Source organism: Dromiciops gliroides, chromosome 6, assembly GCF_019393635.1.
Source record: "Dromiciops gliroides isolate mDroGli1 chromosome 6, mDroGli1.pri, whole genome shotgun sequence".
In the NCBI taxonomy this organism is placed as follows: Eukaryota; Metazoa; Chordata; class Mammalia; order Microbiotheria; family Microbiotheriidae; genus Dromiciops; species Dromiciops gliroides.
The window spans coordinates 109,230,132-109,254,979 of record NC_057866.1 but is presented as its reverse complement, the minus strand read 5'-3'; the positions used below and the strand labels follow the sequence as shown (position 1 = coordinate 109,254,979).

The 24,848-nt window shown below is 37.0% G+C and overlaps 1 protein-coding gene across 2 annotated transcripts in view; it reads left to right on the top strand.

The window, feature by feature from the left end:
* PDE3B (phosphodiesterase 3B) overlaps positions 1-24,848 on the top strand; it is a 169,224-nt gene that overhangs the window by 72,306 nt on the left and 72,070 nt on the right. For both annotated transcript variants that reach the window (XR_006353554.1, XM_043970564.1), the window contains exon 2: positions 23,197-23,247. Coding sequence is in view for 1 of the 2 variants with exons in the window: in XM_043970564.1 (XP_043826499.1) it covers positions 23,197-23,247 (51 nt within the window). In the remaining variant the exon portion in view is untranslated. The remainder of the gene's footprint in view (positions 1-23,196; positions 23,248-24,848) is intronic.

Genomic DNA, 24,848 nt, shown 5'->3' with positions numbered 1-24,848 from the left:
AAAAAAGAAAAACAACAGCACCAAAAACAAAAGAGATAGTGTGGTCCAATCAGCGTCCATAGTCCACAGTTTCTTTTCTTTTTTTTCTGGATTTGGAGAGCCTTTTTCATCATGAGTCCTTTGGAACTTTCTTGTACCATTGGATTGGTGAGAAGAATCTAGTCTATCACAGTTGATCAACACACAATGTTGATGATACTGTGCACAATGTTCTCCTTTCAGAAACTATTTTAATGCCTTCCTGCTTTTTTTTAGCTTTTTTCTTTACTCCCTGCCATATATTTGTTGATTCAGTGACACTGACTTCCTGGCTATTCCAGGAACAAGATGCTCCTCTTTTGTCTCTAGACACTTTTTCTGGCTCTCTTTGATGCTTGGAATGTTCTCTCCATTCTGCTCAACTACTAGGCTGACCTTCCTGGTTTCCTTTAAGTCCCAACTAAAATCCAGTCTTTAATGGGAAGGTTTTCCCAGCTCCTCTTAATTCTAGTACCATCTTTCTGTATTTAATCTTTACCCCATATACAGCTTGTTATCACTTCCTTTCTATAGAACTGCTAAAAGGTTCCTTTCACCACTATGCTTCTTCTACCTTACTCAAACCACTTGGAGGTTGCTTTTTAAGATTTTTCTTGCATTCTCATCATGTCATTTAATAATTCAAGAACTAATAGAACCTATCATATATGTCCTACTGGCCCTATTCATGTGTTATAAAGAGTATAAAATAAAATTGAATGCAGTGGTCTTTTAGATCTATTCATATGGGTATAATATAAAACAGTATATAATGGGTACATACAGCTAGCTATCTTCAAATATGTCACATATAACCTCTTCCAAATCCTTACCTGTCATTTTTAAAAAGTGGATGTAAATTTAGGAGAAATGCAAGTTAGAAATAGATACTGTTAACCAGTACAAAAACTAAAAACTAGCATAAAACAAGAAAACCAATTTATTAAATAAAATTTTTCCACTTAAAATGAATGTTTATAATTTTTGCTTAGGATTTTTTTTATTGATCAAATAGAAATGATTCCAAGTTGCCAGTGGCATCTGTTTGACACAGCAAGGCATTAGTTGAGTAAATAACTATTGCCATGGTAACCTAGCATAAAATTAAGCAAACAAAGATACTAGCACCATAGCAACTTGATTCAAAAAATCAAAACTGTAGGAAATCCTCTTTCGTGGAAAAAAACACTAAATGATCATCTTATGACAAAAAGCTAGTGAATGTGTTAATGCCTTTCACAAACAAACCAACTTTTAAAATGAGTTCATAAAGCTGAGACGACCTATTCTTTAGTTAAAGATAGGAAAAGGAATATGGACTGGACCTGTGATTTCATTAGAAAAAGGAACTCTCAAGTAAGGAAACTTCCTTTGCCAATGTAGGTGAGCACCTTCTCTGCAAACCTTATAGAAGTAACTGGAGTAGTTCTGTGCTTTGCCCATGATCACATAGTCAGTGTGTATGGCTGGAAGGCCAGCTCTCTCAATCACAGCATGCTACTGCTTACATGAAGACAAGTTCATTCAATTACTGCCAGGTGAGGCTGTCCATGGCAATGAAGATCCCAAAGGTTAATACCCAAAACCACCTCTTGATCAGTGGGGTATCAGCTCTGCCTTAGCTGCAAAACCCAGCCTCTATTCCTACTTCTTAATTCCTATGATGCTCTCTTCCAAACTTTGAGACTCAAGACTATACTCCCTTCATGGAGAATGGAAAAATAAACAAATGAGAAAATCAAGGATACTGTTTTGCAGGGGCCATATGGCCTCAGAAGACCCTAAGACCTTTCCCTTTACTACAAGGTATTTAGGGAGGAGAGCCCTCATAAGCAAACTCAAGCCTTTTTGAGGACAGTTCCAGCTACACAGCCAATCAAAAAAGGCTCCTCCCAACCACATGGTTAGCCAATGACCAGTCACAGAATGTCCAGGCATACTCCAGATTCTCTCAAAGGCACTCCCCTTATCAGAACTCTCTCAGAAGCAAGCACCACAACGTCTTTCATGTGGAGAAGTTATATAAATCAATCAATAAATAAACATTTACTAAGTACCTATTATGTGCTAAGCACTGTGCTCAATGCTGGGGATACAAAAAGAGGCAAAAGATAGTCCCTGCTCTCAAGGAGCTTATAATCTAATTGGAGAGACAATCAGGAAGGATTAGTGGTACTGTTTAGTATGATAGGCATATTAGATTAGGTGATTCTTTGGAGAACTACTAAATTTAGCACCTTGACTGCTAAATTTTAGGTTTTACTGGTATATTTAACTGGAAGTGTCCTACAGAAAATGAAGAGATATTGATTGTAAAGAGAGGGGAAGATTAGAGCAAGGGATATAGCTTTTATAATCATTGAAGAAAAATAAAGGTCTAGAAAAATCCAGATCAAGTTTTCTTTTTTACAAAAGCATTTTATGAAAATTAAAAACTTTAGATTATATAAACATTTTAAGTGACTCAATGTATTTTTATACTAGAAGTTAATCTGTAGAGGAAAAAAATACATTTTGAAAGTATTGTCAGATGTACATTTCCAAATGTAGCTTGGATCCAAACATATTGTATTTAAAACACATCTACTGAGTATGGGGAGAGGTGGGGTCAAGATGGTAGAGTAAAGGTAGGGACTCACTTGAACTTTCCCAAATTCCATTCCAAACAACTTTAAAATAATGCCTCAAAATGAATTTTGAAGCAGCAGAACCAACAAAAGGACAATGTAAAATAATTGTCTAGCCTAAGACATCTTAGAAGGTTGGCAGGAAGGATCTGTCCCACTGGTATGAGAGTGGAGCACAGTCTAGCACAAACTACACCTGTGTAAGCCAGCAGCAGGCTTTTGGGGGGAGACTAAGTAGGTTGTGGATGTTTATAGAGCTTTCATCTCACAAATGGCAAGGGGGTCAGACAACTGGCCAGAAGGAAATTATAGGGAACCATTTGCCGGCACTGGGTGCAGGACTCTATTGCATTGTTCATATGCAGTTCTGGGTCATAGTCCCAGCATGAGGAAAAGTACTAGCACACTAGAATGTGTAGCTTCAGGGGACCGTGGTCACAATTCTAGGAGAAAAAAGTGTTTGTGGTCTTCACAGAACAGATGACAGGCTAGGAGAGCAGTGAACACCCCTTTCCATGGATCATACTACCTTAGAAGAACTGAAAACTTAAAGAGGGCCCCCTAAACTATCTCTAAAAACAGCAGCACAAAAATACCTGAAGTTGGGGGCAGCTAGGTGGCGCAGTGGATAAAGCACTGGCCTTGGATTCAGGAGTACCCGAGTTCAAATCCAGCCTCAGACACTTGACACTTAACTAGCTGTGTGACCCTGGGCAAGTCACTTAACCCTCATTGCCCTGCAATAATTAAAAAAAAAATACCTGAAGTTTGGGACAGTGCCCTCTTCAGCCCTGGAGCAGAGCCCTACTTTAAACATAAAGTTAAAAGTAAAGAAATAGGCAGGAAAATGAGAAAAGAACAACAAAAAGAACTTGACCATAGAAAGTTATTATATTGACAGGAAAGATCAAACCACAAACTCAGAAGACTGCAAAACAGCTATATCCAAAGCCTCAAAGAAAAATGTGAATTGGTCTCAGGCCTAAAAAAAAATTCCTAGAAAACTGAAAAGGGGTTTTAAAAATCAAATAAGAGAGGTAGAGGAAAAATTGGAAAAAGAAATGAAAGTGATGCAAGGAAATCATGAAAAAAGTCAACAGCTTAGTAAAGGAGACACAAAAATATGAAAGAAAATACTGCCTTAAAAACCAAAATAGCCTGAGTAGTAAAAGAGGCACAAAAATCCAGAAGTGGCCAAAGGAAAAATACACAAAAATTCACTAGAAAACCACTTCTTAACAAGCAGAATTAGCCAAATGGAAAAGGAAGTACAAAAGCTCACTTGAAGAAAATAATTCCTTAAACATTAGAATTGGGCAAGTGGAAGCTAATGACTCCATTAGATATCAAGAAACAATAAAGCAAAATCAAAAGAATGAAAAGAAAAAGAAAAATTGTGAACTTTCTTATTGGAAAAGCAACTGATCCTGGAAAATAAATCCAGGGGAGATAATTTAAGAATTGCTGGAATACCCAAACTCCATTAAAAAAAAGAGCTTACACATCATATTTCAAGGAATTATCAAAGAATACTACCCCAATAACTTAGAACCAGAGAATAAAATAGAAATTAAGAGTCCACTGATCACCTCCTGAAACACATCCCAAAATGAAAATCCTTAGGGATATAATAGCCCAAATTCTGGAGCTTCCAGGTCAAGGAGAAAATACTGCAGGCAGCCAGAAAGAAACAATTTAAATATCTTGGAGTCATGGTTGGGATAATGCAAGATTTAGCAACTTCTACATTAAAAGATAGAGTGTTTGGAATATGATATTCTGGTGAGCAAAGCAGTTAGGATTACAAAAAAGAATCACCTACTCAGCAAAACTGATTGTACTCCTTCAGAGACAAAAATGGATATTTAATGAAATAGAGGACTTCCAAACATTCCTGATGAAAAGACCAGAACTGAATGGGATAGAATAAAGGATTCAATAAAGTTAAATTGTTTACAATCCTACATGGGAAGATGATACTTGTAACTCCTAAGAACTTTCTCATTATTGGAGCAGTTAGAAAGAGTATACGTAGACAGAGGGTACATGTGTGAGTTGATTATAATGGGAAGGTACTTAAAAAATAAAATTAAGGGGTGAGAAAGAGGGATGCAGTGGAAAAATGGGGGCGGGACAGGTAGAATGGAGTAAATTATCCTACATAAAAGAGACATAAAAGAGGTTTTACAGTAGAGGGAGAAGATGGGGAGGGGGTGCATGAACCTTACTCTCATTAGAATTGGTTCAAAGAAGGAATAACATACATATTCAGTTGGGTATAGAAATCTACTTCACCTTACGAAGAAGTAGTAGGAGAAGGGGATAAAAGGAGAGGTGCTCTGATAGAAGGGAGGGAGGATTGATGAGGTGGTGATCAGAAGCAAAACTCTTAAGGAGAGACATGGTAAAAGGAGAGAGAAAAATAAGCAGGGGAAAATGGGATGGAGGGAAATACATGGTGAGTAATCATAACTATGAAAAAATTTTTACAACAGGTTTCTCTGATAAAGGCCCCATTTCTCAAATATATAGAGAATGGAACAAAATTTATAAGAATACAAGTAACTCCCCAACTGATAAATGGTCAAAGGATATGAACAGGCAGTTTTAAACTAACCTTCCTTCCTTCCTTCCTTCCTTCCTTCCTTCCTTCCTTCCTTCCTTCCTTCCTTCCTTCCTTCCTTCCTTCCTTCCTTCCTTCCTTCTTTTCCTTTCTTCCTTCCTTCCTTCCTTCCTTCCTTCCTTCCTTCCTTCCTTCCTTCCTTCCTTCCTTCCTTCCTTCCTTCCTTCCTTCCTTCCTTCCTTCCTTCCTTCCTTCCTTCCTTCCTTCCTTCCTTCCTTCCTTCCTTCCTTCCTTTCCTTTCTTCCTTCCTTTCTTCCTTCCTTCCTTTCTTTCTTTCTTTCAGCAATTGGGGTTAAGTGACTTGCCCAGGGTCACACAGCTAGTAAGTTTCAAGGGTATGAGGCCGGTTTTGAACTCAGGTCCTCCTGAATCCAGGGCCAGTGCTCTATCCACTGTGCCACCTAGCTGCCCCAAACAGGCAGTCTTTAGACAAAGAAATCAAAGCTATCTGTAGTTATACAAAAATGCTCTTATTTAGTATTAACCAGAGAAATTAAAATGAAAACAACTATACCTATCAGATTGGATAATACAAAAGAAAAGGTAAGTGACATATGTTAGAGGGGATGTGGGATAATTGGGACCCTAAAGCATTGTTGCTACAGTTAGGAATTGATTGAGCCATTCTGGAAAACCTTTTGGAACTATGCGGAAAGGGTTATAAAACAATTTATACCCTTTGATCCAGAAATATTTCTAATAAGTCTGTATCACAGATATTTTTTTAAAAAGGAAAAGGACAATATTTCCACTCTTTTTGTGGTGCAAAGAATTGGAAATTGAGAAGATGCCCATCAATTGGAGAGTGGCTGAACAAGTTTGTGGCTTATTATTGTGATGGTATACTATTGTGCTGTAAGAAATGATGAGCAGGATGCTTTCCAAAGAATCTGAAAAGACTTCAGTGAACTAATGCAAATTAAAGTGATCCAAAACAAGGAGAACATTGTACACAGTAACAGCAATATTGTAAGATGATCAACTATGAATGACTGCTATTCTCAGCAATATAGTGATCTAAGATGATTCCAAAGGATTTATTTTATGAAAAATGCTATTCACCTACAGAGAAAGAATTGATGGAGATTATATGCTGATTAAAGTATGTGTACGTTTGTGTGTGTATATGTAGAAATGTGTGTATATATGTATATATAACCCATTTCTATTTATTACTATTTGTGTGCATATATATATATATAGGGCATATATATGCACTTTATTTTTCTTATGGAGTTTTTTTTTGGTTTGTGTTTTTCACAATGTGACTAATATGGAAATATGTTTTGCATGATTGCATATGTATAACCTATGTCAAATTGTTTGCCAGGGTAGGGGGAAGGAAGAGAATGGGGGAGAGAATTTGGAAATGAAAAAATTTTTAAATGTTAAAAATTGTTATGTGTAATTGGAAAAAATAAAATTTTATTTAAAAAGTCTTGGGTATAAGTGAGGATTATAAAGTAGTTTGTTCTTCTGAAAACTTATTTATTTAGAATTTTATTTTTCCCAATTAAATGTAAAAACAATTTTAACATCCATTTTTAAAACATTGTGTTCCAAATTCTCTTCCTTCCTCCGAAAATTTTTGATCCAAAAGACCAATATAGAGGAAAATCCTGAGAGGAGATTTTATTTCTCATCTCATATATGCCTATAGTTAGTTGTAACCTTGGGCATGTCTCTGGGCCTTGATTTCCTCATTTGGAAAATGAAGAAAGTTGACTAGACAATCTCTAGAATTCCATTAAACTCTAACATTCTGTGTATTTTATTGATGCTTCTATAAAAGCATTGTTATCGCTATAGCAAAGTAGCCAAATATGGCAAGCTAGTTACATGAAAAAAACAACGTAGCACATTTTTGTTTATAGACAAGATGATGCCAGAAGATCAGAAGCAAAAAGATCCAGCTCTCAGAGTAGCTGAAAATGCAGACTGGGGTAAAGCTTGGCAAATGTTCTTTTAGCAGATCTTTTTAAAGTCAGAAAGTGAGTATTGGTCATGTGACAGAATCAGTGAAGAACTCTGTCTCATAATACTTATAGATGGATGGATATGTAGGGAGAGGAATCTTAATATCACAAGAACACTTCAACCTCCTCCCTTTTAAAATAAAAGCTTTAAAACAGAAGCCAACCCACTAACAAATGAGTACATCAACTATCAAATCTATGAAGTCCTACAGAAAAGATAGTATTTGCTTTGCTGATAAGTCGTGCCAATAATCTCAAAGCAGCAAAGTAGATAATGCACAAAATTCAAAATATTAAAGCAACATGATTCATGTACCATAGTCCAAGCTTCCTAATTGCAGCACAAAGCTGGTGAGACCTAAGGACTGATAAAAGAAGCAAAAGGAGTCACGAACCATTAAGTTGTTATTGTTTGTCCTTGGTTCTCCTAGAGGACGATGACATGGGGATGATGTCATGACTTGCATTCAGTTGGATTTAAGTGAGGGAAAGCTGTGCAAAATCACCAACCTCATTCTCTCCTCTGGAGCTATCTAGGTCCAGGGGCAAGTCTGTAGCTTGAGCTACACATCCTTCAAAAACTATGCATTCAATACCCAGAAAATTAGAGGGACCCAAGAGATTACAAAACAGGATCAAGTATAACACAGACATTTGCCTCAGATGTGCATAGGGCCTATTTCTAACACAGTCCTAATGTAGGAAGTAAGTCTGGAAGAAAGAGCAAGCAAAAAGACTCCCACAATAAAGCGCTGTTATAGTGGAAGTGATGCTCAAGACAAATGGAGAAGAAAAAAATTGACTCCAGAACATCTATAAGCAAAGCCTCAAATTAAGACAAAACTTGGGCATGAGTTCAACTAGACTTCCTAGAAGAAAATGAAGCAAGTTATAAAAAAGGATATAAAATGATTTTACAAATGTAATGAAAATTCTAGGGAAAAAATGGAAAGAAATGGCACTTTTGGTGGAAAGACTTAGGAGAACAATATCTTTGGTAAAAAGATAAAAAACTTGCCTAAGCAACAGGTACTCCTTGAAAATTAAAATACCTCAAACAGAAGTGAATTTTATATCTTTAAACATTTTCATTGACGAAAAAGAGAAAAAATAGGTCAGTGAATTGAAATGCAACTAAAAAAAACACCTTGAAGTTCATAAAATTAAAAAACCTCAAAGACCAAAATAGAAATCTTGAAAATTAGCAAAATGAAAGATTAACAAAATAAAAAATCCACTGAATTAATGAATAAAATTAAAAGCTTTTAAAAATAAACCATTAGCTAACTTGATTTTTTTTTAAAAAGAGGAAATACTGGTATCAAAATTTTGAAAATAGAATTCACAACAAATGCAGAATAAATGGAATTATTAGACACAATTTTGCTCATTTATATACCAGTAAAACTAATGCCCTAAATGAAACAGCTGAATACTTATAAACATATAAAACCCCAAGATTGTCTGAATAAGAAATTGAGAATTTGAATAACACAATGTCAGAAAAAGAAATTGAACAAGCCATTAGTGAACTCTCAAAGTAACAAAAACTCAAGGATCAAACAGCTTTACAAGCATGTCCAATAAAACATTAAAAAAAAAAAAAACTAAGTCGGGGGCAGCTAGGTGGCACAGTGGATAAAGCACTGGCCCTGGATTCAGGAGGACCTAAGTTTAAATCTGGCCTCAGACACTTGACACTAACTAGCTGTATGATCTTGGGCAAGTCACTTAACCCTCATTGACCTGCAAAAACAAAACAAAACAAAACCCCGCCCCAAACCCCAAACTAATTCTAGTATTATACAAACTGTTTGAAAAAAATAACAAGGGGTCTTGTCAAATTTCTTCTGTGATACAAATTTGGTCTTGATTACCTAAACCATATATAGTCAAAAGAGAGAAAGAAAACTATAGACCAACATCCCTAATGAGTATGATACAAAATTTTTAATATCAAAGAGACTACAATATATCACAAAGTTTATATATTATGACTATTTGGATTTATACCAGGAATGAGGGGTTCAATATTAGGAAAACTGTCAACATAATTGTTTTAATAATACTTATACTAAAAATGAAATGTTTGTATCAAAAGATGCATAAAAAGCTTTTGGTAAAATACAGCATCCATTTTTTTAACTTAAATTTTTTTATTTTTAGTTTAAAATTCTCTCCTTCCTTCTACCCACTCCCCCACCCATTGAGAAGGTAAGAAATATTAGACCCATTATACATATGAAGTCCCACAAAACCTATTTTCACATTAGCTATGTTCTGGGGAGGAAAGCAAGAACAATAAAAAAAAGGGGAAAATGCTTCAGTCTGCACTCTTGGTTTATCAGTTCTGTACCTGGAAGCATGAAGCATTTTATAACATGAATCCTTTGGAGTTGTTGTGGATCGTTGTATTGATCAGAGTTACTAAATCTTTCACAGTTGATTATCTTTCAATATTACTATGTAGATTGTCCTGGTTCTGTTCACTTTATTTTGCATCAGTTTGTATGTCTTTCCAGGTTTTTTTGAAACCATCCCCTTCATTATTTCTTATAACACAATAGTATTCCATCACATGCCATAACTTGTTTTTACTATTCCCTAAATGATGCACATCTTCTCTGTTTCCAATTTTCTGCCGCCATAAAAAGAGCAATAAATATTTTAGTACATCTAAGTCCTTTTCCTTATCTTTTTGGGATCTCTTTCAGAAGGTGATCAGTGATTCTTTCACTTTCTGTTTTACCCCCAGATTCTAGAATATCAAGGCAGTTTTCCTTGATAATTTCTTGAAAGATGATGTCTAGGTTCTTTTTTTGATCCAGACATTCAGGTAGTCCAGTAATTCTTAAATTATCTCTCCTGGATCTGTTTTCTGGGTCAGTTGTTTTTCCAGTGCGATATTTCACATTTTTGTTTATTTTTCATTCTTTTGATTTTGTTTTATTGCTTCTTGATGTCTTATAAAGTTATTAACTTCCACCTACCCAATTCTAATTTTTAAGGAATTATTTTCTTCAAGTGAGCTTTTGTACCTGCTTTTCCATTTGGCTAACTCTACTTTTTTTTTTTTTTGGCTGGGCAATGGGGGTTAAGTGACTTGCCCAGGGTCACACAGCTAGTAAGTCAAGTGTCTGAGGCCGGATTTGAACTCAGGTACTCCTGAATCCAAGGCCAGTGCTTTATCCACTGCGCCACCTAGCCGCCCCGCTAACTCTACTTTTAAAGGAGATTTTTAAGTGAATTTTTGTATGCCTTTTTCCATTTGGCCATTTATAGATTTTAAGACATTCTTCTCTTCATTGGATTTTTGTGCCTCTTTTGCCATTTGGGCTATTTTATTTTTTAAGGTGTTATTTTCTTTCATATTTTTCTGTCTCCTTTATTAAGCTGTTTACTTTTTTCATGATTTTCTTGTCACTCTCATTTTTTTCCCAATTTTTCTTCTACCTCTCTTATTTGATTTTTTTTTTTTGCTGGGCAATTGGGGTTAAGTGATTTGCCCAGGGTCACTCAGCTAGTAAGTGTTAAGTGTCTGAGGCTGGATTTGAACTCAGGTCCTCCTGAATCCAAGGCCAGTGCTTTATCCACTGTGCCACCTAGCTGCCCCCTCTCTTATTTGATTTTAAAAATTCTCTTTGAGCTCTTCCATGGCTTGAGAACAATTTCCGTTTTTCTTCGATTCTTTGGATGTAGCAGTTTTGACTTTGTTGTCTTCTTCTAAGTTTGTGTTTTGATCTTTTCTGTTGCCATAGTATTTTTCTGTAGTCAGGATCTTTTCTTAATGTTTGCTCATTTTCCAGCCTATTTCTTGACTTTTAACTCTATGCTAAAGTGGGGCTTTGCTTCCAGATTGGGGGGGGGGGCACTGTCCCAAGCTTCAGGCTTCAGCTGTTTTTGGAGATAATTCTGAGGATCAGGGCAGCTAGGTGGCACAGTGGATAAAGCACCGGCCCTGGATTGAGGAGGACACTTACTAGCTGTGTGACCATGGGCAAGTCACTTAACCCTCATTGCCCCACCAAAAAAAGGGTTGGATAATTCTGAGGACCTGTAAGTTTTTGGTTCTTCCAAGGAGAGGTATGTTTGCTACTCTCCTCACCTGTCCTTTGGTCTGTGAGCAGCCACAAGTACTCTTTTATATTCTTCATCTCTGACCAGGGTTCTGTCTGCCCTGTGACCACAAACTCTGGTGTGCTAGAGCTCCTCCTTGCCCTGGAAATGAAACCCAGGAGTGCAACCCAGATCCAAATATGGGCAATACAATAGAATCCTACCTCTGGTGCCAGCAGAGGGACCCCTGTAACCTCCTTCTGACTGGTTGTCTGATCCCCTTACTATCTGTGCTTCTGAGAGGTCTGGAAACCACCACTGTAGCCACTGATTCAGTCAACCCCAAGGCTTACTGCTAGTTTGCTGGGGCCAGGTCTGTGCTGGTGCTGTCTACACTGGGCTGTGTTCCACTCTCACCCTGGTGTGACAGACCTTTTCTGCCAACCGTATAAGTTTCCTGGGGCTGGAAAATTATTTCACCTCATCTTTTTGTGGATTTTCCTGTACCAGAATTTGTTGTGGGTCATTATTTAAAGTTTTTTGGAGGGGTTTTGGGGAGAACTCAGGTAGTCTTTGTCTTTTTTCTGCCATCTTGGCTCTGCCCTCCTTTTCCTTTTCCTTGATATCCTTTTTGCTGAGTCAAAGGGTATGCAGTTTTATAGCCCTTTGGACATAGTTCCAAATTGTTTTCCAGAGTAATATTCATTTCAGTTAAAATAAAAATAAATTGATATTTACATATATGACAGTATGTCTAAAATCTATAGTCAGTATTATATGGTAGTGGAAATAAACCATTGGTCTTTCCAGTAAGATTAAGGCTAAGGCAACAATGTCTATTAGTATCATTACTATTTGGATTAATGCTATACATTCCAGCTATAGAAATAAGACAAGAAAAAGAAATGGAAGGATTTAGAACAGGCAAAAAGGAAACAGAATGATTGCTTTTTGCAGCTGATCTGATGATGTACTTAGAGAACTCTATAAGAATTCATGTAAAATCAATTGAAACAATTACATAGGCAAAATTTCAGTGTATAAAATAATGCACATAAATCATTAACATTTCTGTATATTATCAACAAGTATTAGAAGGAAGAAATAGAAAAATACTATTAAAAAGTAACTATAGAATGTGCAAAATTCTTGGTAGTGTGCTGGCTGAGACATACACAGGAATTTGGGAAATCAACTCTAAAATGCTCTTTACAGAAATAAAGGTGGGCCTAAATAATTGGAGAAATACCAATTGCTTATGGAAAGACAGGCAGGCAGGCAACAGACATTAATTAGGAAAGAAAAGAAAGGAAATAAACATTTATTAAGGACCTACCAAGTGATATGCAATTTATAAATACTTTCTTTTAATCCTCGTAGTGAAGTAAGCACTTAACTATGTGACAGGAATTGTTCTAAGTGCTGAGGATGCAAATACAAAGAACAAAGATGGTGTCAGCTCTCAAGGAGCTCACACTTTAATGGTAGAAGATAACACATAAATGGGAACTGAAAAGTGCGTTTTGGGGAAAAGGTACCTACAGCAAGGGGGCATGGCTGCAAAGGTACAGCCTGGATTTGTCCCAGAAAGAACTTGCCAATGAGATAAAAGGGTTGCCATGGAGGAGGGAAGTTCTAGGGTGAGAAAGCAAAGTTAGAAGGGTCCGAAATTTAGCTGTGAGGCCAAACAAATAGAATAAAAACCATCATTATTACTAATTACTAAAATTAATTCACTTATGCCATGCCATACCAGACAAACTACTAATGGATGACTTTGTGGAACTAGAAAAAATGATTTTAAAATTCCCATGGAGGAACAAAAGGTCAAGAATCAAAAGTGAAAAGGAAGGAGGTTTATCTGTATCAGCTTTCATACTATTTTACAAAACAGTAATCATCAAAATTATTGGAAATGGGTTAAAAAATAGGTTGATCAGTGGAATAGATTAAGTATATAACTTTTAGAAGCAAATGAACATGGTAGCCTAGTGTTTGATAAACCCTCACTACTGGGCTAAGAGCTTACTTTTTGACCAAAACTTCCAGGAAAACTGGAAAGTAGTTTGGCAGAAACTAGGTATAGATTAATACATTACATCACATACTAAGGTAAGTTCTACAAGTGTACATTATTTAGTCATAAGTGGGTAACATTGTAAATTGGAGGGGCAAGGAGGGAGTTATTATCTTTTTGATCCACGGATAAGGAAAGAATGCATGACCAAACATTGGCTGGAGATGATCACTGAAAAATGGCAATATTGATTATGTAAAATTAGAACATTTTTGCTCAAACAAAACCAATGCAGCTAATATTAGAAGGGAAGCAGTTAATTTCTTCATTTTAATCTTATAAGGGTCTCATTTCCAAGATATATAAGAAAGACTCAAATTTATAAGAATAAAAGCTATTCTTCAATCGATATGGGCAAAAAATATAAGCAAGCTATTTTCTGAGGAAAAAAATCAGAGCTATCAATAGCTATATGAAAAAATTCTCTGTATTATTAATAATTAGAAAAATAAAAATTAAATCAACTCTGAGGTTCCACTTCACACTTATTAGTTTGAAAAAGTTGACCAAAAAAAGGAAAAAATAACATATTGGAAGGATCATGAGAAAACAGGCACATTAATGAACTATTGATGGAACTGTGAATTAGTACAGCCATTTTGAAAGCAATTTGCATTTATGCCCCAGAAGTTACTAAACCATTCATACTTTTAATTAATTAATTAATTTTTGCAGGGCAATGAAGGTTAAGTGACTTGCTCAGGGTCACACAGCTAGTATGTGTCAAGTGTCTGAGGCTGGATTTGAATTCAGGTCTTCCTGAATCCAGGGCTGGTGCTCTTTCCACTCCACCACCTAGCTGCCCCCCGATCATACTTTTTGACCTATTTCCTCCACTAGTAGCTCTATGCCACAAAGTGATCAAAGGAAGAAGAAAAAGACCCACATGTACAAAAATTACTCATAGCTCATATTTTTTGTGTGGAAAAGAATGGAAACTAAGAGGGTGTTCATTAGTTGGGGAATGGCTGAACAAATTGTGGTATATGAATGTAATGGGAAGCTATTCTGGTGTAAAAAATGGTGAAAGGGATAGTTTTAAAGAAACCTGAGAAGAATGCATGAACAAATGAAAAAGGTATTTAGTAAGCACTTACTATGTACTCTGATGCTACAATTAGAAAAGGAAGACAATCCCTGCTCTCTAGGAGCTCACATCCAAATGGAGGAGACAATACTTCTGCAAATCAGATGGAAAAGTCCCATGGTTCTTAGGGTATAGCATTTCACCTTAGGGTAAAGACTTGAATGTATTGATGAAGAGGGAAGCAAGCAAAAGCAGGAGAACAATTTGTACAACAATAAGAACACTGAAAAAACACTTTGGATAGTTTTAAGGGCTCTTACTGATGAAATAACCAACAGCAATTCTAGAGGACGAGAAATCAAACATGCTACCCACCTCCTGGCAGGTGATGATGGCCTTAGGGTGATGATGGCCTTGGACGTGACCAATGCAGGAATTAGATGATGTTGTTGTTGTTACTATGAGTGTTTGTTACAATGGCTTTATTTTTATTTTTCCAGTGGGAAGATAGGAAAGAGAGAGAATGACTTTAAGTGAAAAAATTAAGAAAGAATGCAAAGAAGAACATAGTTTCAGAAATTTTGTAGTAAAGTATGGAGATAGCGACCATTTGAGAACTTCTTAGAAACAGAAAATCTTCAAGAAAGAATCATTGTTTATAGTTACATAGCAATATAAGGTTTGCAAAGAACTTTAAATATGCTCGCTCTTTTGATTCTCACCAAACCGTATGTTGTTGCTTTTCATATAATCTCCATTTTGTGAGTGAGGATGTAGGGTTAGCAAGGTTCAGTGACTTGTCTAAGTAGTAAGTGTGTAAGGCAGAGCTGGAATCTAGGTCTTCTTGACTCTCAGGCCAGTATCCAATCCACTATACCATACTACCTGATGAATTCATATTCTAGTGTGGAGCACATGCTAAGCTTAGAATATTAGAAATGGAAGTGATGTGTTAGACTAATTCTCTTAATTTTGCAACCCACGTTGAGGTTCATGTAAGCAGAATGATTTGTTCTATATCATCTAACTCACTGATCAGATGTGATCCTAGAACCCAGTGTTCCTGACTTCTTGTTCTGTCTCTATCCTGTATTTGAGGTGGCATGACCTCAAAAGCCTTCTGCAATGTTTGCCATAACAGTTATTTCACAACTATATAGTACAGAACATATTAGCTTTAAAATTCACTGAAATATAACAGTTCTAGTTTTTCCCCCCTTTATAAATCTTTGCTACAAGAGAAGCCTCACTGGGAAGGATATTTTTGGCTACTTGGTAAGCATCTCATTAAGCAGTAAGGCCTTAATCAGAAATTAATATGATGTAAAGAGAAAAGGTATTGACAGAATTTTAAAAAGAAATCTAACAGATGTATAAATTTGGCTTTGTGCACATATATGTTTTTCTCTTGAGCTACATGAGGAACAATGAGATAAACCTCATTGACGTAATTGAACCTGATAATATCTCCTGATTATACTGCTGACGTCTCCCTGTGGTTTTGTTGGTTTGTAGAGCTGTGCTGGGCAAATTTGTCTTCTGATCATGTTCAATCAGAAACTTTTTACTTAAAATACAGTTTTATAGTAAGAACAAGTTGCAATTAAATGATGGCATTGTGAAAGTATTGGACAAGTTCTTTATCATATCAATCAAAAATTTATTTGTAAACTTTTTTTTTTGCTTAGAGTAATATTGTAGCCTTCATAGGCTACTTAGAAAAAATATACCTTTTAAAATGTAATCATTCTAGATGGTGTATGATATTTACCTTTAGAACGATGTGGCAATAGAAATTCACTAAAAATATTAATTCAAATTGTCATAGATTGTTACAATTTTGTTACAATATTTACAACATAAAGAACCATATGGTGAAATTGTTATAAAGTAACACAATGTTAAATATTAATTCCTGGAATTAATATTTAATAAATTCTTAGCTTGATCCTGTTGATTTTTGGTAGGAATATAATCTTTTGGACAAAATTGTATGATGGGCCCAAAAAGACATCCTTCAATTTGTGTTTGGCTTTTTCATTGTGATCCTAAGAAAGAGGATCATTGCTACAAAAATATTGGAAGGCTTCTTAATTTTTTCCAAAGACTTTTCTTCAGCCTTTGATTTGCAAATCATTCTATCTCAAGTGCCTACTGACAATTTGAGAGAGGCTTTTGCTCCACTAAAATGGAGGCTGCCTAGTACAATTAATAGAGAATAGCCTAGATAAAGCACTGGCCCTGGATTCAGGAGAGCCTGAGTTCAGATCCAGCCTCAGACATTTTACACTTACTAGCTGTGTGACCCTGGGCAAGTCACTTAACCCCCATTGCCCTGCCCCGCCTCCAAATAGAGAATAGTCTAAACATTAGGAAGATTCCAGTTCAAGTGCAATCTCTATTTGTTGTTGTTGTTCAATCATTTCAGTTGTGTCTGACTTTTTGTGACCCCATTTGGAGTTTTCTTGGCAGAAATACTGGAGTGGTTTGTCATTTCATTTTCTAGCTCATTTTGCAGATGAGGAAATTGAGACAAGCAGAGTAACACAGCTAGTAAGTGTTTGAGGCTGGATTTGAACTCAGGTAGATGAGTCTTTCTGACTCCAGGCCCAACACTCTATCCATTGTGCCACCTAGCTGCTCCTCTATGTGTCTATAGATGCATACTTTCTTTGTGATGCAAACTTTCTTCTGTCTTCTATCCACAATAAATGATTCTAGAATAGCGATTTTAGCAATAATGTTGAGTAGCAATGAGGAAATTTGCTAAATAGCAGAGTTGCTTATAAAGTGCAAATCACTTAACTTCTGGGTATTCAGGAAACACCCTTGAGACTTAAAGTTGGAGAATAAATGTGGAACTACATTGGTAGAAGGGGTTTTCTCAGTGGTGGTTCACTTCACCAATGGAATCATGGATGTATACCAAAACAAAAAGTGAGCTGCTGTAACAGAGATTCCCACAGCTCCCTCTACTTGAAGTAAAAGTCTGTTACATTGCACCCCTCCTTCCAAGGTTCTCTGATACCCTTACAGGGCCTGGGGTGGGATGAGATGGCGGTGGATTGTCTAGGCCTTCTATCATTGGCTCTAGCCCCCATGGATGATGTTCCCCTCTTATAGGGTGGTTCTGTGTACCCCCTTCCACTTAACCACTTAAAATTCATATTAGCTTTTACAAGGGAATCGTTACTTCAAAGGTGTAAGAGCAAATATACACAGGTACCCCTCAATATGTGGGGCACAGTCTCCCCCTACAGACACACACTTTTCAATCTGAGAAGAGGAAGGGGATTAGATTTATAGTTTAGCGTGTTTCCTAAATTTCAGTCTCAAGTTCCAAGTTCAAGGCCCGCTTAGACTTGAGTCTTAGGCAGCCCAGCTTTTCAGGACTTCCCTGCTAGACTGGCTGGCTGTGCATCTGGCTGAAAATCCCATCCCTGGGGTTGCTATGGCTCAATTCCAGGTCTGGTGGGGATTATTACCTATACCTAGAACTGAGATTATAAATGGAACAGACCAAACAGAAACCACAGACCAGTTTCTTGGGGCTTGAGGGGTAGGGGTAGAATATCCCTTCCTGCTCCCTCACTGGTTCAGTTTATGGTGTCCTACTCTGTGTGAACTTTGACTTTCACCCTGTCTGGACTTCGAGCAAGAAAAGGGGAAAAAGAGCACTGGGGGAAAGAGAACTAGTGTCTCAGTTGGGAAGTTTTTGAAGATGCAACTTGCTCTGGCTAAACAGCCATTGGAATGAGGCTACTTCTACCCACATTGCAGGGGAACACAAAATGACTTCTCCCTGAAGCTGGTCCCTGTGTCTTAGGTGATCTAGGCATGCTCTAAACCCTGGTGCTCCACTGACTATGAAAACACCCAGATAATGGAATCTCTCTAATGTACAATAAAGTATATTGCTTGTAAAATGAGGGGATTGGATTTGGTTGCCAGTAAGGACTCTTCTAGTTTTCTCATTCCTTGGGGGCTGAACTTCAAGAGAATCACAGAATACTAAAGGGAGAATGAATGCTCATATTTTATTGGTAATGTAACCAGCTTTAAATTTTCCTACCAAAGCTTCAACATTTTGGTACCTGGAAGATGTAGCAGATTTCTATGAACTCAGTAGTATCTGTAATGGAGTTAAGGCATTTTTCAAATTTTATGTACTTTCAAAGTAACACTCCAGAGTCTTAAATTCTTACGGTAGCCTTATAACTGACAAGACTTTTCACTTCTGCAGGAACAACTGGAAAATTCACTCAATCCAGTCTGTTACACTCGAGGCTCAACATACAATGTTATATAGCAACATCTTGTGGATCCTATTGGAATTGAGTATCCTCCTGAGACAAATGCTCGCTATCTGGTAGCCAATAGTTTATATTCTAATTTTGGTTGAGTCTTGTCTACAGTATCTATCCTTTGTTTTGTTTCAATTCATAAATAGACTACAGGGCTTCTTCCTTGAAAAGTTTTGAGAATGTACCATGTAAAGCAATATGTTCTCTTTTTATAGTGTTAGTTTTCTGAGTCTGGTTTTTGGTATTGTTCTTTGGCTTATGTCTACTTAACTGATAATCAGCTTTTAGTTTTAATTGTGTGTGGTTATGTTTTGCACTTATCTCTAGTACTTTACATTTATATTCCTTTTAAAGATCTCTTTCATACCTTACAGGATGGCCTCCTTCCATTTTTGATGTCATTTGTTAGCAACATATGGTTGTTTGGAGTGAATTTTCTTGAGCAAATACATTTTTTATAGTCACTGTCATGTAATTCTTGAACTTGGGTGGAGAAGCTGCTCTAGGGGAAGAAGCTTGGAGTGGGGTTGAGGATGCATTAGGAGTCCAGTTGAGTTCTAGTCTTTGATTGCTACTGACTTGTTGTATGGTCTTGGGCAAGTCCATTCTTCTGTCAGCCTCCAGTGTTCTTTTTATAAAATGAAGTGAGTTGGGCCGGATAGTGTTTAAGATCTTTAAATAAGTTTTAAAATTCTACAATTCTATTATCTCTCCATTTTATGAACACATTATTCTTGGTATCCAAAAATATCCTTTGAGTATCTGGGCTGGCTTTCCAGTCTTATTCTCTAGTGCAGGTTTGTGAGTGAGGCAGGCTGCTCTGCAGAGGATGGCCTTCCAGTTTAGAGGATGCCTTGGCAAGCTTTGGCCAGTTGATGGCAGCAACTTCTAGTTATAGACCAGAAACTGTTCTGTAAGAATACTTAGTCACTTCCACGTTTGTTTCTTGAAAAACTCAAGTAAAACATTCAGAATAGCACAACCTTCAGAAAAGTATGTGATTTCTGACCCTAGCCCTCTGCTAAGTGGGCCATAGTCAATCCAATTAACAAGCATTTGTTAAGTGCCTACAGTATACCAGGCACCATGATACATACTATGCTGGAGGTACAAAGAAAAGCAGAAAATGCTCCATACTCTTAAGGAGCTCAGGGCCAAATAGGGGAAATAACTGTACAAACTAGAGACGTGCAGGATCAATTTGGAGATCGCCTTAGTGGGAAGGTGCCAAGATGAGGGGCAAACCAGAAGGGCTTCTTGGGGATGAGGGAACCCAGAATCTTAATAGTGAGACCGAACCTCAGTACATCTCTAGAGTTCACCTTCTTCTACCTGAAGCAGAACTGTCTCGAGTGGCATTCTGATGGTCGTGCAGTTTCTGCTTATCAGTCACTTCCTGATGTTCCAACCCATTTCAAGCGAAGCAAGTCTCATCCTTCTTCTTTGTGATGGCCGTTCCTATGTGATAACAGTGACTGTTTCCCCCCACCCCCACCCCCTAGTTTTATCTTTTCCTGGGTAAATGTTCCCCTTTCCTTCCAACAAGCCCTGTGTACTTTCCAGTCTCCTCATCATCTTGGTCACCTTTCTCTGGAAATAAACTGGCCCCAGCTTGGCACTGTCCCTCTCAAAACGTGGCTCCCCGGACTGAACATGCTACTTAAATGTAGTCTGACCAGGGAGGGGACAGTGTTCATTGCTGACCATCACCTGCAGTGTTTTGGATACTACTTCTATAAATGTAGTCCAACATCATATTAGTCTTATTAGTCTTTTGGGTTGAAAACATCATGTTGTTGAACCTGTTAAGGGTTTTACATGTGAACTATCTTCTGTCCACATCTTTCTCATTCTGTCTTTGTCTAGTTGGTTTTTCATAAAACAAGTGAAGGACTTTACATTTATCCCTGTTAAATTTCATCTCATTAGCTATAGACTCCTATTCAAACCTGTTGAGATCCTTTTTGGATCTCATGTATTAGCTGTTCTATCATCTGAAAACTTGATGAGTGTGCCTGGGAGAGGGTCTTTCATTTCACAGATGAAACAGAGGCCCATAGAGGTTAAGTGACTTTTCTGAGGTCATAGGGAAGTACTGACAGAATTGGAACTAATGTCCTGTTATATGTAAATTAAAAAATAAGCAAAGTTCAGTGCTATGCATATATAAGATTTGTAGCACCACTACCACTAGACCCACATGTACTGTCTTTAGAGTCTAAAAAAATCTACAAGAAATCTGCTTCTGGCTTCCTCCTAATCCCTGAGTTCTCAGATGTTCCACAGTATACTTATTTATACTATAAAATTTCATTTAGCAAAATCTCTAATAATTTGATTCACAGGGAATTTCTCTTTCTTCATCTTTCTAAAGGGAAATATCATATACTAATAAAGGTAATTATACATTTAAAAGTAGTGTCACACATGAAGAACCAAATTTTGAACACAATGCCTGGCATCTAGTAGTGACTTGATAGATGCTTGCTGATTGATTGATGGACATGCAAAGCAGAATTCATTATCCTTTTTCAAAATTCTTATTCTTCCTAACTTCCCTGTTTCTATTGAGAGTACCACCATCCTTTCCATCACCCAGGTGTGAAATCTTAGATTAATCCTTCATTTGCCCATATCTAATCAGTTGCCAAGTCTGATTGACTTTTGCCTCAACAACATCTCTTCTTTTTTTCTTCTTTCCACTCATGTGACCTTCACCCTAGTTCAGGTCCTTATCACCTCACATCTGGGCTGTTAGAGTAACCTCCCAATTTGGTCTCCCTGCTTCCAGTCTCTGCCCTTTCGATTTCATCCTTCATTTAGATGCCAAGTTGATAGTCCTTAAGCATAGGTTTGACCATGTCATTTACCTGCTCCCCATATCTTTAAGATAAGATATAATAAACTCCTATCATTTAGAACCATTCGCTGTTGGGCTCTAATCTGTTTTTCCCAGCTGATCTCATGTTAACTTTTCTCACATGATCTATGTCCCAGCCAATCTGCCGGTTTCTCATACATGACAGTCCATCTTCTGCACCTGGGCCTTCACCTAGACTTCTCCCCTGTGCCTAGAATATCCTGTACCCTCACCTCCACTTAGTAGAATTCCTAGCTTTTTCCAGAGCATAGATTAGGGGTGCCACCAACTACAGGGAGCTTTCTTTACATTTAAATTCTCTTTTTTCATTATGAATTTAATCAGTACACACTTCAGTGTGCAAAGAACAAAAATGATAATTTTATATGAAATCATAAACTGTTTTATACAATTTGTTTTTAAGTGTATGTTAAATTTAGTATAGTAGTGACCAAATTACCCTTTGTCTCTTTCTGAAGTTGTTTTTGGGTTTTTTCTGCATATTTTTTACATTAAAATTTTTCCCCTTATTTTTCATCTAACTATTTATGACCAGAAAACCTTTCTTTTTCAGTTGTTCATGCTTTCCTTTGTATCTCCTTTGAATATATATTTGTATATATTTACCCATACATGTGTTTCCTCCATTGGAGTATAAGTTTCTTGAGAACAGGGACTGGTTTCATTTTTGTTTTTGATATTTATCCCCAGCACCTAACATAAGGCCTAGTACTCCATGTACTGTTGTTGAAATGGATGGAGACTGATACATCATCATTCAGACTTCTTTACTTATACAAACATTTGGGCTTGTTTCTAGGGGCCATTTGACTGGCTATAGAGTTGACATTTTAGTTGTCAGGGTCAGTAGAGAAGTTAAGGAATAAGTCAGGTGAGAAAGAATTACTTCAGTTTTACCCAAGGGTGAAAGCTTTACACGGAAAAGATATGTTCCCCAAAAGTGGGCCACGTACCAAAAAAAATTTCTCTTAGGCACTACTTTCTCCACTGAGTATAAATTGACTGAATAGGATGGAGAAGCAAATTTTAAGTATACTTACAAGGCAGCTGAGGATGGAAAAGCTTTCATAGATCCTTCATGTGTGGTGAATCAAGAATTAGCTGCACACAGAGTAGGGATGAAAGTAACTTTGAGAAAGTTACTCATTTATGCCCAATCTAACCACAGCAAATGTTGCACAGTTTAAGTGAGGGCTGTTTTTTATAGCTACACCTTATATACCATAGGGAAGCAGCGCCACCCAATGGCCCAAAGTGTTAACTCAATGGCTTTTTCTTTTTGCTGATTGTGATTTGTGATTTTTTTTTGTTTATAACAATAGAATAATTTTTGCTTTTATACTATTGACCATATTTAGACAGTAGTTACTATGCAGTTTGCTAATTAGTTTGCTTTTTCTGCCATTCTCTTCACTCATTCAGATGCTAATATTTGGAGTAATGAAGTAGTCTGTTTAAAAATAATTTTGCCTCTAATATTCTTTGCTTCCACTCCCAAATATCAGGTTTTTTTTTATAAGTAGCTAGAGCTGAAAAAACGAAACTTTGCCTTTACAGTCCTTTACTTCCTGTTAATTTTTAACTGAATGAAATATTTTTTTTTTCAGATGATTCTTTGGGATTGGGACTTGAAGCAGTGGTCTAAACCTCATTATCAGGTGAGTGTATACACTAGCACTAAGGAAGAAGGATGTTTGTGAGAAACTTAGAAGAAACATTTAAATTTAGAATCAGAACTTCCTATAGTAAGAACTTAATCCAGAACATAACTAACTAGAACCTGCGATTAAATGGATCTTTTTTCTGAATTCCACTTGTAGGAAAAAGAGACAAGTGACCCCCCAAAAAGCTCATTTAAAAATAATTCTTCAAGCAAGAGGCTGGCTGACCTCTTGTCGGGTATGTCGTAGTGGGGATTCCTTTTTGGGGATGAGTTAGATTAGATGACTACTGAAGTCTTTTCCAATTCCAAAATTCTGTGATTCTGTGGTTTAAAAAACAGTTTTGGGGGCAGCTAGGTGGCACAGTGGATAAAGCACTGGCCTTGGATTTAGGAGGATCTGAGTTCAAATCCAGCCTCAGACACTTGACACTTACTAGCTGTGTGACTCTGGGCAAGTCACTTAACCCTCATTGCCCTGCCGAAAAAACAAAACAAAACAAAAAAACCAGTTTTCATGTGATAATCTGGGCTTAGTTTAGACTTCTATGCAAATTAGTGCAAGGGCCCATTGTTTTTTTAATTGAGGACTACTGGCTATGAGAAAAAAAATCAATTTAGGGCACTTAGAAAAAAATAATTCCCTTCAATTGTTTTTAAAATTAAGAAAAAGAAGCCCAAAACTTGATTCATTATTAATAGGACAAATACCAAAGTATGTTTTGAGTCAAACTGTTCAGTTACCAATTATGTACAAAACACTGTCAGCTCTGAGAGAAAATAAATCAGATGTGCCCATCCCTCTTCTTCCATTCCCCTCCTCTACTTTATAATCTAGTAGGAAAGCTAAAACACATACACAAATAAATTACTCCAATAACAACTAGCATATTTCAAGTGCAGGAGTCCTGTTAAGAGTTCAGAGAAAGGAGAAACAGTTTTGAGCTTAGAAGTTGGAATCAAGGAAGACCAAGCTTGTTACCTTGGTGAGCACTCTGGACAATTTGCTGGCAGTTTGATCCGTATCTGGAGAATGGGAAGGATTTTAGTAGGCAGACTTGGAGGAGAGGTTATTACAGGTGTGGGGAGCAGTTCAATGATAAGCTTGATGATGCCAGCTAGGGTGAAGTATAATGACACTCCTAAAATACACAGAGAGTGACTAGAAGAGAAGACAGTAGGAGAATGGTCCAGGGAACAGGTGGATCTGAGATAAGTAGGGGCAGATCATTATTGCAGGAACTAGTTGGACAGGGTTATGGTTCCATATATATCTTATGTGCCAACTATGTACAAAGGCACCGTGCATACAAGAACAAAGGATATGATGTCGTGAGGAACAATGTGTAGACCAGTAGGCTAGAACGTAAGTGTGTGAAGGAGAGCAAAATGAACTAAGCCTGGAGCAAGATTGTGAAGGACTTGAAGTGCCAGGCTGGGGAGTTTGTGTTTTCTCTTTGAACTGACAGGAATTCACTCAGGATTTCTGAGTGGGGAGTGACATGGTCACACCCATGGTGTAGGAAGATGATTTTTGCATCAGAGACAAGGACGGCCAGACTGGAAGTAGAAGAATGAGGTAGGGAGACGTTGTAGTTG